At 34.0% G+C, this 16,175-nt stretch overlaps 2 protein-coding genes and 1 pseudogene across 2 annotated transcripts; all 3 read right to left on the bottom strand.

Annotated features, from left to right (window-relative positions):
- Positions 1-6: 6 nt before the first annotated feature.
- On the bottom strand, positions 7-4,909 carry LOC143607226 (DNA damage-binding protein 1-like; the record flags this gene model as incomplete). The annotated part of the gene is made up of 14 exons (XM_077082754.1): positions 4,806-4,909; positions 3,441-3,489; positions 2,643-2,702; positions 2,456-2,547; positions 2,328-2,379; positions 2,157-2,219; positions 2,012-2,061; positions 1,802-1,877; positions 1,491-1,700; positions 1,007-1,113; positions 811-919; positions 455-655; positions 156-371; positions 7-69 (listed from the first exon to the last, which is right to left on the bottom strand). Coding segments are annotated over exons 1-14 (1,452 nt in total), but the record flags the coding sequence as incomplete, so codon positions are not given.
- Positions 4,910-6,859: 1,950 nt separating this feature from the next.
- Positions 6,860-7,864, bottom strand: LOC143607228 (photosystem I reaction center subunit psaK, chloroplastic-like). Its single transcript, XM_077082755.1, has 3 exons — positions 7,705-7,864; positions 7,246-7,332; positions 6,860-7,152 (listed from the first exon to the last, which is right to left on the bottom strand). The coding sequence occupies exons 1-3, from the start codon at positions 7,786-7,788 to the stop codon at positions 6,925-6,927; spliced, it is 399 nt and encodes a 132-aa protein (XP_076938870.1). The 5' UTR covers positions 7,789-7,864; the 3' UTR covers positions 6,860-6,924.
- Positions 7,865-11,021: 3,157 nt separating this feature from the next.
- Positions 11,022-13,557, bottom strand: LOC143607227 (protein kinase PINOID pseudogene; annotated as a pseudogene).
- Between the last annotated feature and the right edge of the window lie 2,618 nt (positions 13,558-16,175).

The following is a 16,175-nucleotide window of genomic DNA, read 5'->3' as shown; positions in this document are numbered from 1 at the left end:
AGGTGCATGCCACTCGTGTCTTAATTCTCTTGATATTGAACTCACGAGCCTCACAGAGCTTGAAGTAACCTGCAACAAGTTTTGATACAGCCTTAATGCAACATAATATTTAAACAAATATGCAAAATAATTAATTAAAAAATCCTCATGCGTACCTGCACGAGTTGATTATGCACAGCATCATGACAGAATAATGTTTGTACTTCTGAACAAAAGCCCTCAATTTCAGTTTCCTCAAGCTCGTCTTCCATATTCATTGCTAATATTCGAGTCTCGTTAATAAAGGTAACAACCAAAAATGTGTCATACACATCATCTGTGGCTGATCTTAGCGACCACATTCCTTTGATACCTTGTAGTTCCACAGAAGCCTTAAAAATAGAAATTGCGCATATGAAGTAAATAATCACACTTGTGAAATTCTGTCAATGAAAACAAAAGGATTAGCATGCACCTGTTCATTTATCCCAATTCCGTTTCTAACAATGCGAAGTGAACCGTCTTTATATGCTCCTGAACAAGTGACAACCTGCCCTTGACCTTGCCTCTCTAAGTCAACCACACAAAAGTCAACAATAGGACCCAAGTTGACATACTTTTCTAGCACTTCAACATAAGAACCTTTAGCATCAGGATGAAGATTTAACTTAATAAGCTGCAGTGGACAATGGAGTAGAAACTTTAATGACATGATATAGCATAGAAAGGCAAATTTATTGCATATATAGATACAAATTGCATTTACTGTATCTAATAGATGACAATAGAGTGCATACCCAATAAAAGAAACAAGCGATCATGTTTGCATACCTGAGAATCTCCATAGCTTGAGCCAACATATACAAACGCATTATCAAGATATGATATAGTTGATGCTACAGATGTTTCACCAAGAAGTTCTATTTTTAGTCCAGTAACCCTAGAAACAATATATAAAAAGTACCACTTAGAACATTTGTGACACACACACATATATATAAATACATTTTACAGAATTATAACTCACTTATCTTTCTCGTGCGCTATAACGAGCAAGTGAAGAAGCCCATTAAGATCACCAAGTAGATACCTGGAACCATCAGCATCCACCCTTCCATAGGATCTAGTAATAGACTGCAATTTCATAACATCATGGTTATCAATCAAGAATAAGTTTTTACAAAATGTATTGTGGGACAACAAATGGAGAAAGTAGCGTATAAAAATAAATATGAAAGGATAATCAAGCAATCATTGGCCAAATTAACTTGTAAATTCTTGAAAACATATTTATGGAAGCGCTTGACTTACATGCCTAATAGACTACAATTTCATCAACACCATGGTCATCAATCAAGAATTAAGTTGTTACAAAATGTATTCTGGGACAAATACGACAACAAATGGAGAAACTAGCATATAAAAATAAATATAAATGGATGATCAAGCAATCATTGATCAAAATAACTTGTAGATTTTTGAAAAGATATTTATGGAAGCACTTGACTTACAGGTCTAATTGGGATCGCTTTAAATGTAGAAGCACTACAATACACAATTGTCTCTTCCCCAATGATTAATACACCACCAAAAGGTGGTGGAACCGGAATCAGCAAATCAGCCCCGTTATCAAGATTGTTCTGAGACCATGGACCTTCAACAAAGTCTTTATCTTTCAAAGAAACCTCATATGTTTTTACATGGCGAGCATCTTTATTATCCTGAAATCAAGCAACAAGATGTTTTCATTCTTAATAATGACTATTGATTTTTACAAAATAATGGTACAACTTAAGAAACAAAATCCTTCTAAGAACCCAACCTGATACAGAACAACAATTGTAGGCTTTGGACAAGCATATAGAAACTTGATATCCAAAACTTGAAGTTCTTCTAGCCTGAAATACATATGGAAAGAAAATAATAAGTTAGTTACATCAGTATTATAATACTTCTATAACGAGAGAAAGCTGAGCTATTTTCTTATAACATAGTGTAAAGAAACATATAGTGCCCCGAAAATAACACATGCCTGATGTTAAATGCTTCTTTGAGTTGTCCTCTGTTATCAATTGGAATAACCTAAAGAATTAGAGCAATGTGAACACTTCAATGGCGAAGGCAAAATGAGGAGTTGAATTAAAAATTGAAAACTAAATTGCCTCAGAAATAAGCACCTTAAACAACCCATCATACAAATGGAGTCCAATGAGTCTGCAGTCTGGGTCAATTATGCCTATCTACAAAGATCAAACATGAGTGAAAGAATATTAGATATTAAATAAATGAAAACTCACTCATTTTGGCTATTAAATAATGTATTGCTATTCCAGAAACTTGATAAGTACCTGGCCATTGTCAGTAGGTCTGCCTATGCGATCTGATACATCACCATTAGATCTATACACATCATAAGCAAAAAGAAATATTAATATGTTGTGGGAAAACATAGTTTAGCTTTATTATTGGACCAAACCTTGTAACAAGCTCATTTGCAGCTGCGTCCCATTGAAGAACACAAAACTTGTATCTTTCTGTTGCAATAAACAGCAGGTCTTGTGTTTCACCCTTCAATAAAGCAAAAGCATACATGAACAACACAACATGAATGATGCAAAACCTATATCATAAATTCTGTTTATAAAATCTACAAAGTGACTCACATGAGGACGGAAAAGTTCCAGAGTTGCAATTCTTCCGTATATTGGCACATCCAGTAAAGGCTGCATAAAAGCAAATTATTAATAAATATAGCTTATTATTCAATCTTGTCATATGTTGAGATACGTGTTAAAAACATGAGTGATGTAGTAAAGTTAATCAACATGCATGATGCAGCTTCATGCATTCCAAAAAATTATGTAAAAAAAATACTAAAATAGTATCTTACATCCTTTGCATACAACCATCGTCTCTGTTTTGTTAAAACAAAGAGAAGTCTACACCTCAGCCTTACTATTCTTTACTCTCAGTTTTGGTCAATTTAAAACAGAATAACGATATTCTATGCTTCTGTTTTACCACTGATTAACAAACTTTTGTTTACTATTGCCTATACAATACACATTTACCTATCTAAATTTTTTCAGACAAAGTTTCCAAAAACTAGATCTACTGGATTGTTTTAAGTTTGTTAACTCTGAACAATAGAGCATACCCTTTCTCAACTTGTCCAATATTATAAAGCTTAATGTGATGCAAGTAGAAATGACAGCAAGACCAAAGCCAAACCCTGATGCTTGGTATAAGTTGCCACTTAGTTAAGTTTAGGACTTTAGGCTAGGATATCCAAAATTTCTGAATAAAAACTTCTCATACAGATAAAGTATAGTGGGATGTTGTGCAGCTAGGCATATACATATGTATCACAGGACGAAAACACATACATAATGGCTAATGCATGTCTACAAGGCAAACATAAACTATTTTAATGTGCAAAAATCATATGAGAGCAAGCCAACCTGCAAGCCTTGAGGAGCAAGTAAATGAATCTCTATACGGGTACATTTCCTGAGAACAGATACAAATTGAACAAAAATGAGTCATAAGATAAAGTAATTCAAAAAATCATCCATACTAAAATACTAAAATTCTAGAGTATAGCTACCAGAAAGTAACTGGAACAAAAAATTGTAGCCAATTTTACAAGAACTAGCATGTTTCACACAGCTACCAAACAAAACATCCTAATCTCATAGGTAGCAAACAACAAGGATACAGTTTGAATTCTTGGGTCACCCCTAGTATTAATCCTATGCAAAAATCCAGATATATATAAACCCTATCTTGACTTTATACATTTCATAACAACTAAAGATAGGGCTGTCAATTGGGCACCTACTTAAGAAACGATTAAACCTGTTAAGTCAAAAAAGTACAATACGTGATTTTTTTTAGTTTTTATAAATAATTGAAATTAGTAAGCTAGGCTCTATGATTTCTCTTTATTGGTACATGAAACTTAAGACTGTATATGCATTCGATATGAAGTAGTTCGTATTCATGTTTGATACTTGTGTTCAGTGCGTCATCTTTTACCTGTTTTAACACGATAAGACCTGTTTTGGCAGCCCTAACTAAAGATGTAAGAGATCCTTAATAGAAATCAACAACAATTCAAATTGTTTGATCAATTAGTTTTTCACGAAAGCTCAAATTATTGCATCGAGTCCACGGCTATCCATCTCACGCATCGGAAAAATGAAATGAAAATCGAAAATACAAAGAGGAATAAATTCTTCGCACCATGCAAAAACTAATAATATGCCAAATTCGTAATCTTTACACATCTCAACATAAAGATTAGTATATTCCATAACAACTAAATATGCAGAATTCTTATATCTTAACAGAAATCAACAGCAATCCTAACTTTCTACATCAATTAATTTCTAACAAATTAACCGGCAGATTACGGAAACCATAGCTCAAACTGATGCATCTAGTCCACAGCTAGGGATAATACGGATTGATGCATCAGAAATTACAAAGAGGAATAAATTCTTCACACCTTATAAGAACTAATAATATGCCTAATTCTGTACACTTGTCAACATAAAGCTCCAAACAAAATAAAACTTACAAAGAAGAATAAATTCTTCACACCTTATAATAACTAATAATAATAACAATAATAATATGCCTAATTCTGTAAACTTGTCAACATAAAGCTCGATATCCTAATTTGTTAGACGAATTAACCGTCAAATTACAAAAGTGATAGCTCAAATTGATGAATCTAATCCATATTATTGAGATATTAACAGATGCTGGTAAACAGTACGGATTGAGGTCGGGAAAATGAAATGAAAAGAAAGAGTAGTTACGCGATGATGAGATTGAGTTCGTGTGGAGCGGTGAAATTGCCGACGCATGAGTGAGTGACATTGGTAGGCTTATGAGCTGTAACCACGTAATTGTACGTACTCATCTCTCTCTTTCAAATCAAACCCTAAAAACCCCTTTCTCTGTTCTGCTCTGATTTCTGTTAGCCCCCGCGGGTACTATTTATGTTGATGCTCAATGCGCCCTACGACGACGTCGTTTTGCTCATATCACAGTTACGTGGCTTAGGCGTAGACTGTAATTATCTTCGCCTTTGAATTACCCGGGTGAGGTTAATTTTAGGGTCAGCAGTTCATTGGTTTTACCAGTCAAACCCGCAACTCTTATCGGTAAATTCGTAGGCGGTTCTTAATTTAGTTTCATGAGTGGGTTACATATTTTCTGAAATCATTTCGAACGGGTACGAGTGGCTGCTATTCGAAGCATGTTGATCCATTTCATGCGTACTCACCCTAGTTATTTTAGGAGTTGGTTATTTAGTTAAATGTTATTGTTAACAGACTAAATTAAGGAGGCGGAAGGTTTTTTTGGACCAATGAAGAATTCTTCGTTAATAAAGTAGTTCATATGGATTATCATCGTCATCATCAAACATAACATGTTCTTGAGTTCTTCCATGATTTTTGATCATGTATGTGGTCAAGTTTGGTTAGTAGTCTTCATTGGTAATATGGTAATATCTATTTGAATGCAAGCTTCAATATAAACATGTAGTTAGGGTTAGAACTAAACACGGTGTGTTGTACTCGTTATGAAAGACTTAATATAATTTCTTTATAGAGACATAATGCAGTAATCAGTATGTAATAATCTCATAATCAAAAGAAATATCATTGCTCATAATCTCAAAGTAATATAGTGTGTTCGTCAAATAAACATAACTATTTAACCATTTATGTTTATACCCGTGAATCCGTCAAGAACCATAGCCCGGACTCATCCTTAACGGTCCGGTTCACATGCATAATATTAGTTCTCTCACAGTTTTATTTTTGGTTCAGATATGATCCTGATCAATTCAGGTATTATTTATTGCAAACTCCCAGTTAGTTTACTCAATTGTGTAAGTAAAATCTTTTATCACAAAATATTCACCTTTCATCAAAGCATATGCACAGTCTTTCTTTGTTTTATGTGATACATGTGGTCTAATAGTTTTATAACTTCTAATGAGCTGAGAACTATCTCTCAAATTTGTACCTTTTGAGGTGACCCCTCGGATGGTCTAGAGATGGTCACATATGAAAAAATCACCATAACAATTTCAAATTATAAGAAGAAATAAAATTATACCGTATGAATGTATAATGAACATATGAAGTCAAAAGATGTAAAGATGAAAATGATAATATTGATTTGTCACTGCATTTAAAGTTAAAATAATATAAATATATATTTGATAAGACTAAAACTCTTCCCCAAGATTATGACTAGTTTAACCTATTTATTACAACAAAACTAGAACTCGTCAAATCATTTGTGACTCATTTACTACTTGATCACAAGCTCTTTTTAATTTATCATCTTACTTTATTTATTTTTTTATTTCGATAACTGGATTACATGATTTAAAATCAATGTATTTCATATGAAATATATGGTCGTATTCAAATTAAGTGGTTCTACATGACACAATTAGCACCCATATGCACATCAATAATTGTTTGTTTATAATGTTTTTATAACTAAATACTTATAATTGGTTGGGATTTCGTTAATAATAAATACTAAAAAGTTAAAACAAAATTAGAGTTATTTTGAGAAGAAAATAATAGTATGACATTTAGTATGATTACATCTTTAAAAAACACCAAGGGTATACACATCACATATGGCATCACTAGTAAACTTAATGAATATTGAAAACCAATAAAACAACCCATTGGTATTCGCTTGATTGAAAGTGCATTTAATATTTTAAACTTTGGTTATGTTTATCATATCTGATTTTCGTTTTGGTTTTCTAACATTGTAATAATCATGTCTTAATCCATCATTACATAGATAAGTTAAAACTAAATACAAATAACACTAACTCAAAACGAAGACGATTACACAAATGTTATTATTAACATGACAATTCATTTTCAAACAACAAATTTATATGGCACCAATGTTCTTGAGGCCTAAAACAACACCAACACCAATAATGTGACCAACGGTCCCACAAGCCAATGTATCAGCGAGTGTGAAGCCAGCAGGGTCACCGGTTTGAAGCCCCGAATCCCTTACCTCAAGCTTTAGCCCCGCGGTCGACTTCCTGTTTGCTGACGGTGCCAACCCGAATCGGCCAGCAAACAACATCAAGGTGGTTGATGTCAGCATTATCTATATATCCAAATAATTTGTTAATATGGTCAAGTATTTATTTTGCTTTTGATACTTTTTGTGTTAACGTAAACACGAGCACACGTGATTTACCAGATTTGTAGATGAACCGATGAAATCACAACGAACACCTAAAGCTCCCTTTCCCTTTCCTTTGGGTTTCATTGGTTGAAACGATACCTGAAAAGTTCAATGAACAAAAGAAATATAATCATTACATTACGATTTCCATCCACCTTTTATCAAATTATCGATTAATAATATATTTGATCAAATTAAGAGAGAACAAAATGAAAAACATCCACAAAGTTGAGAACCACAACTTTTTGACTAAGGGGCCGTAATAAAATTGTTTAATTCACTATGATTTGGGGTCAAACTACAAGAAAATGACTTATGTGACTATGTTGTTGATGGACTAATAAGTAATAACGGAACCTAAACTTGTCAATTGGCTAAATATGTTATTGTATACAATTGACTGGAAAAAAGGACCAGATAATATATATATTTAATCAAATACAATGTTCAAAAAAACCAGAATCAACTAACCATGCTTTGAACCGGGGAAAGTGAAGATGAAGTGGCCTTTAAACCAGTGAACTGAGGAATAGAAGACATGACAGCAGTTGCCATTTGTGATCTTGAAAAACTTTGGTTTTGAAAAAAATGTTTTCTTGAAAGATGTTTAAAGCAGAAGCCACATAAAACAGTTGTGTTTGTGGCCATGGAAACTTTGAAGTAGGATAAACTTTTATCCTTGTTGCTTACATGGCATTCTATGGTTGGACTTCTCCATATCCACTAGATTTTATGTATTTATTATTCACTATTATTATTAGCATTATTATAATCACTTATTATTTCTAGGTGAATGGATTAAAAATTTTAATAATTCAAACAATGCATATTGCCAATAATAGAAACTGACAATATAACTACCGGCATTCCTAACTTTATTTTTGCTATCAAGGGAAACTTACTCTAACAGAGAATTAAGTTTGTTTAAATCAAGTTGAAAAGTGAAAGTTACTTGTCACTTTTAACTTATTCATCGTCATCGTAAGACTCTTTGATTACCATCCAACCGCCACGAAACTACCGTTAAAACCCAACCCCAACAATTTAACAAGTTTGATAGGTGTCTAATCCGACTACGAGGTTCCAAATTAAATTCCTCCCAATTGTATGAAAATATTTGTTTAGATCTACAACATGAAAACAGATTGAGTTGACACTTTCAATTGTAAGAATTAGAACTTTAGATACTTTAAAGTTCGGTTATAATTGTCAATGACGATACACTTTTTAATTTCAACAAGACGTGTTAGACATGCACTCGTGTATATAGTTATTTTATATGAAAATCCTAGGCCGAGGCGGCGAGGTCGATTAAGATGTATGAAATGATTGTTGATTATCAACTTCCTCATCATGAAGTGAAATGCATAAACTTTCCACAATAAGTTAACTTCTGATGTTCATATCAACGGCTTGCAAGGTTGATAGAGAGAGAATATATGATTACTGATGTGCAAAAAGTAGTTATAAATTTATTAACTAAAATTACGCTAATTTAGACACTAAGTAATAAATTCTAGACTCTTAACTTAACTAAAACTACTAACCGGCAAGCGAACCGATCGACTCTAGTACAGCTAAGTAAGCCCGGATGTCGAACCCACAAGACTCTTTAAATTACGTCAACTAGCTAATTAGACTCAACTCATAATGACACTACTATTTGTTTGCTTAAGGGGGGGGGGGGGGGGGGGCTTAAAATTCTAAATTAAAACTAATTAAGAAAAACAAGTAAAATAAATGAAAACACAAATTTGATTAAATCAGATGATGATGAGAAAACTACCTGGGTTATAATCCCCTAAATTTCAGTTGTTAATTAACTGGAAAAATATTTAGTTATGGACCGGGATTCTAAAAATAGACATTTAAAAGAAAACAATAACAGGACCTCTGACCCTTCTCAAGAGACACCTATGGGTTTCTAATAAGTTTTAACGCACACCAGTATTAAAAATCAAGTTTCCTGACGGTCACCTAATTAATTATGTCTTAGTTCCTTTATACAAAATCATAACTTACAGTACGGAAATCAAAGACAATTTAATATATTTAATTGATTCAATAGACAATAAATAATCAAACCTAGACGGACTCCTTATGAAAAACTAAATATGACAAGATTATATAATAAAGATTTATCAATAACCTAGCACTTTACAGATTTTAGGTTAGCAACACAATTAGGTTTAATTAATTAATCATTATTATTCATATGATCTTAATGCGTATCAATCAAAAAATAGTCAAAAACACAAAGTAGATGACTTAATAGTAACCTATCATAATGACAAACAATAATCAAGGCAACTATGGAATAATAACAATCAATCAAACAATCCTAAGTATCCATATGCATCAATTTAATATGATTAAACCCTTTACTAAATCATAAAAAACCATAACGATAAATAAATCCCAAGTCAAATCACAGTGCCAAAATAGGTTCATTATAAGCCTAGACAATCTATAATGTTTAGCCTAACATAGAAAAAACAAACAACACAATCAACGAATAATTCATGGCGGATATAAAAGAAAACGAAAGAAAACAGAAGATAAAATCCGTGTTCTTCGTCTTCAACTAATACGCGCACCACCGAATGATTCTTCAATTCCAAGACCTTCAAAAGATGCAATCCTAAGCCTTGGAACCCCCCCCCCCCCAAATCGGATGTGGCTTTTAGGATATGTTTAAGGTTGAGTTTAGGGTGCATTATATAGGAAAATACAAGAAAAAAAACCTAAAATCGGATTATAAAATTCTAGAAGCTGGCCCACCACGCTGCGCGGCGTTCCAGATGAAGGAGGGGGGGGGGGGCTAAGCCTGTCCGGTTCGATTCTGATCTGGTCCGGTTCACCGGTTTCGCTCATTTTTGCTTGTTTTTCGTTCTCTTTAACCACGAACAAGTCCCGGGATCTACATTATTCAAATAAATTAGTAATACACAAATTCTAATAAAAACCGGACGTAAACTAATAAAATATTATATTAAATATACAATGGATTTATGTATATTAAACGTTATATCAATTACTTGATTAGAGAAAAAAGTAATTCATAACTAATTATAAGTTGTTAAATACAGAATACTAATAACTAAATTACAGGTTTTCAGTTTTGTTAGTTACACTAAAAAAATTTAAAAGACAAGTATCGTAGATGTAACTACTCGATTGCATCATAGATGTCTACATAACGTAACGTTTATAGCACTAAAAAATTGTTAATTGCTAGAGACATTGCATTTTTGTTCTCTCATTTATGGGTAAGTTAAAAATGAGGGATGATACTATTTAATAGTGAAACTTTGTTGCGGTAGCTCGTGCTGTTTTGTATGGAGTCTTTTTGTAATGTATATTAAGGCGTATAAATCAAGTTTAGTATTGTACAAATCATTGCAGTGGTAGTAGATAACAACATTTTGAAAGTAAAAGAAACATGTGATATTGATGACAATGTATACTATCGATTTAATAAGATGGGACTGGAGGTCACATCTGTGATCCAAGTCATCCGACTGCATATGTCATTGACTCATAGTGTCATACCCAGCCCAAGGCTTTTCGTAGATCAGCCCACATCAACAAACATGGCCCTATAGTGACCCCTTCACCATGTACCAAACTTGTGCTATTAGCCTATTATTTTACGTAAAGTACTAAAAAAGCACAAGTCTAATAACTGAAACTAATCCAACAATAAACATCTGAATTTTTATTAGCAAAAATAGATCTAAACCTAAACATAATTATATTTACATGCTTCCATCAACAATTTCAACTATTCAGAAGAAATCAAACGACGACGTTGGCCCATCGCGATGCCTCGATGACGCTGTCTTCGTCTTTTGTCTCGGGGTCATTGGTGGGGTCGCTGATCGGATAAGCGCAAAATTCAACCCGTTAAAAAACGGGTGGGTCTTAACATCTGCGGCCCCACGTTTCGACCCGAACCGGCTTTCCGGGTCCTTATCCAACAATCTAGATATCAAGTCGCGCGCTTGCTTTTCGCCCGAAGAGATAACGGAAACCGTTGGGAACCGCAAAGGCGTTTTTACAATGTTATGCAACGTAGCTTCATTCGATACACCCGCAAACGGAGTGCAACCGTAGATCATTTCGTAAACGAAAATCCCGAACGCCCACCAGTCTACGGCATTGCCGTGTGAATGACCCGAAGCGACTTCGGGCGCCACGTACTCGTGAGTGCCGACTAAGGAACATGACCTGGCGGTGACCGGCTCCGCCACAAATAACTGTTTCGCGCTGGCGAAGGCCTGGACTTTCTTTGACCTAAAGAGTTGAGTCGGAAGGCATGAGGAAGGATGTGTAGGCTGACGTGGAGTGACAGGTGGCTCCGGCGATGGCGATGACGAAAGCGAGTGAGATTGAAGGGCTGGGATTGAATCAGAGAATAATGAAAGGTCAAAATCAGTGAGCATGATATGACCATCTGATCTGACTAACACATTTTCAGGCTTTAGGTCTCTGTAGATTATTCCTAGCATGTGCAGATACTCTAAAGCTACCAATACCTCAGCAGCATAAAACCTAAATCACCATCAAACTCAGAATCAGAATAAAATGAATACGAATGAATTATTAAATCAATTAATTGCTCTATTAATGGCAAATTGCTGGTAAAAAGTCATCTCAAATTATCATAGATTAATTAGTTAATCGATAGAGTTCGGGAAGCAAACAAATCCAAAGTTCGGGGAACTGTTCGTTTACTATTTTATGGGAATTTCGTTTATGTTCGTCCGTTTAATCAACGAGTGAGCATTAACAAAGAATTTCGTTCGATTAACTAAATAAATAAACACGAACAAAGGCCATATTCGTATAATTAACTTTCAATAAAGTATCATTTATGCCCGTTTATGTTCGTTAATATTTGCTTGCTTATATTTATTAACTAAAATATTTTATATTTTTTAATGACGGGTCTAATTTTATTATATAAAACAAAAATTATATTATAAAAAAACCAATACAAATTTATTGGCCGGACCAAACTGTTGACATCGACTATTATTGGTTAGCCAAATCAAATAAACATTGTTTGTGTTCATTTGCGTTCGTTCTTTTGTGCCGTGAACCGTTCATGAACAAGCTTATTTTGTTAATGAACAAACACGAACAAGAAATTGTTGATTCGACAAAAACTTAACGGACCAAAATGAATTCGGTTTGGTACATTTAGGGACCTAGCTAGAGTCCAAAAATTGTTCACATTTCTACATGTTGTCATTTGTACCTTGCGCGGAGATAGAAAAGCGTTTCTGCGGTTGCTTATGCCGGAGCGATGCAAATCACCACCGGGACATACTCCATCACCACACACGAGAAATGCGACGCCTCAAACTGCGCACAAACCGACGGCAAAAACGGATGATCAACCATGTTCAGTATCTTCTTCTCCGTGGCCGCTCGTTTGGTCTTCTTCTTTACCACCAACACCTCTCTGTCCACCACCTTCATAGCATAATAACACTTTTTCTTCCACCTCCCTCATTCCGTAGCCTGCACAGGTACACTTTTCCGATATCACCGCTTCCAATCCGGCGCACAAACACAAAAGTCTCGTAAACTTAACCTGTTGTTCAACGTCATCGTCTTTATTGCCTGCCAGTGGGTGAGCATAAAACTAAATTAACCCAACCCAATTAACAAAAAAAGTGAGCCAAAGCATTAACCAATGGTTAATTTTATTATTTTTTGAATAACCGAATTTTCGGTTCGGCTTAGGTTAATAACCAAACCGAATCAACTAACCAATACTTTTATTTGTATAATCTTTTTCTAATGATATTATGCCCCAATACTTGAAAAAATGATATTTATCCAACTTTGTTTGACCGTTGTATTCTTAATCTTGAATCTTTCATTTCATTAGTAACATGTATTAATTCGTTTCGAATGACAGCGGCTTTAATTGCATTACTCTTCACCTGTTAAAACTTAAAACTAATTCATGAGTAATCTTTATGTATATTTTGGAACTAATGTGTTTTATAATGTTTATGGTTTTTATTTCAGTAAATTTTAAACATGAAAATATTAAAAGTTTGTGTTTAGCTGGTAATTAACAGTATTGAACTGAATTAACCGCTAATAACTGAATTAACCAAAACCGTGGGTTATTTTTATTTAATAACCGAACCGAGCACACCCTACCTGCCACGACGAGTCCGATGACCTGTGTGGCTTCAGTACCACACTCTCCGGTGACGTGTCAAATGACACTCGGCTAAAACTATCACTACTCATGGAGTTTTGACTTGAACCGTCTGATTGATCGTTTGAATACTCCAACATTATCGGCAACAGTTGAATTAGAGCTAGGTAGTTGAGTTATTTAAAACAAACGTTGTACGGAGAGGAGGCGATAGTTTAGTTGTATGTTAGAGTTTATGGTGAGGTTTTATGGTTTTATGGAGGGATGGATTAATGTGACACGTGAGAGGAAAGAGTGGTCGCACGTGCTGAGGGAGGTTAGTGACGTATTGAGCTTGGTGGCACGTGAGTCCGAGTAGCTTCTGTTTTTTGGTCTATGCCTAGTTAGTATCAGAAATTTCAGAGGATGATACTTCCAAGAAAACGCTAATATTATTATTTAATCTAAACTTTGAAAATATTTAGCTTTTAATCATCCTTTGGCTATTTGTTATCTCTGACATAATATTATATTATTATAGTTTTTGTTTCCTAAACAACCAACAAATATAAAATTGTCTAGGTAATTTGTATGGGGCAACTCAACAATAAAAGACCACTGTCAGCTGGCTCAACCCTGTCCTATGAGTACTTAAGCGTCTCCAAGTTATCTTTAGTTCTGGAAAAACTTATCCGCCCGAAGGCCTCCTAGCGGTAAACCCCAGACGCCATAAGGATCAAACTGGAGATCACAAGATATCCTAATCTTCATTCATTAAGCCACTCATACCCCCTCAAAAAGATTGTTTGTGAGGAATTAACCTGTGTCTCCATTGAGAAACACAAGCTACCACGACACCATATTGAAAAAGATATTATATTATGGTTAGTTTGGTTTTACAATAGTATATACGATTTTGTTGGTGTGGTTTCGGATTTAGTTATATATTTTATGTTTTTTACATCTTAAGATGGTATGAGGCAGGGGTGAGCAAAATGCAAACTATAAATCAAAACCAAATCACAACGAAGATAAACGATGGTTATGTTAGTGTAGCCCCTAAAAATCAGACTATTATGTAGCCTTTTATCACTTTTGTACAAATAAGAACAATTACTCTATATCTTTTTAAAGGATTAAAATAAAATCAAGTATGTGTACATTGGTTTCTCTATCTCTATTTCTATATATTAATTATTTTCACCTACACCTAGGGCCTGGGGTACCCAGTTGTTGCATTGCTAGGATTTTCGCTTATGAGGGTTTTGTGAATCGAACATAAAAGCGTTGAATAACTAGGGACGGTTAAAATTTCATCACGGGTGGACTCGAAAAAAATAGTTGTTAAAAGAATAAAACATTTTTATTTTAAATTGTATTGATCTATTACTTAAATAATATTTATGTATATTATTTTTTTTCTCTCTTTTACACTCACAAACCATTTTTCCCTTACGTGATTTCATGTACCTAGGTTTAACACTACATGCATACATAATTTAGGCTAAAACTTTGTGTAGTGGGTCTTAAACCCGCTGTCATGTCACCAAATCAGGGGCTACACACCATTACAGAGAGGAGGAGAGGGGCATCACTGGGAGGAATCGCCATTTCAATGGCGGGTGTTAAGAGGGGGTGAAGGTGATAAATGGTGAGGCCATAACTTTTTTCAACCAATGACACTCATCTACACATATTTTCATTAATACAAAAAAAGAATAAATAACTTGGTAAAACTATTAGACACATTTGATGATTTAGTTAGTGAAATACCCTTATAAGACATTTTGTTAGTTAAAATCCCTCCACTGCACATGTACAAGGAAGGAAACCTATTACAAAAACTCAAAAAGGATAACAAAAAATGATGGTTGGCGTGAGATAATGAAGTGGTGGGCTTGTCTATTATACCGAGTGAGATAATGAAGTGGTGGGAATTGCTGAAAATTGAAAAACTTTAGAAAGACCTTATTGGGTGGGTTGTTTATGCCACTTGGTAGGCCGTATGGAGATTTAGAAATGATTTGGTGTTTGAGAAGAATCGCCTCAACAAACAAACGCTATTTGAGTTGCACTTTTCTTTATATTGGTATAGTAGTAGAAATTGGAAATGCAATATTTCTAAGATCGAGTGCATTAATTAAGAATTCTTTATTTTATATGTAATGTTACTTTTTAAAATCATAGCATCTTGGTAGGACGGCCTTTTTTTATAAAATGCCGATTTAAAAGAAAAAAAAAAGAAAAAAAGAAAGACTTGTCGATATACATATACCAAAACCCTAAGTCAAGAGCTTGCGCTTTTGATACCACAAAGCAAATATGAATCCACAGTCGGAATAAACATTTAGTTTTAAATTCAATAAGTAATATAAATTTATAGTACGAAGCACTTTGTAATTTTTTAGCCAGGATTAAATATTTGTTTTTAATTGGAATTAAATTACAACTTGATTATCTAAATAACTTCCATAAATAACAAACAAGTAGTGTATGGGCCTAGCTAGGCACACACAAAATATTACTTTAATATTTAAAACGATGTTTAAAAAAGGATGTAGTATTGAAGATAAAGTGGGTGTTTGAAATTAATCTAATGTCACATTGAGGTAAAACGTTTATAGGTTTTTGAACTAGCTAGCGTTTAAAATACTTTAAGCATACATAAGAGTCCAATCTAAATTTTTCTAATCCTAAATACATGTTTTAGCTTCACATCTAGACATTTGTGAAAAAAAATTTAGACTTTCAATTCCATGTATCTTCAACACATCTCCAC

The sequence above is a fragment of the Bidens hawaiensis genome, unplaced genomic scaffold, assembly GCF_021521415.1.
Source record: "Bidens hawaiensis isolate Kalapana, Puna unplaced genomic scaffold, B.hawaiensis_p1.1 tig00080503_1, whole genome shotgun sequence".
In the NCBI taxonomy this organism is placed as follows: domain Eukaryota; kingdom Viridiplantae; phylum Streptophyta; class Magnoliopsida; order Asterales; family Asteraceae; genus Bidens; species Bidens hawaiensis.
The sequence above is the reverse complement of the archived record's forward strand: the minus strand, read 5'-3'. Positions and strand labels throughout refer to the sequence as shown.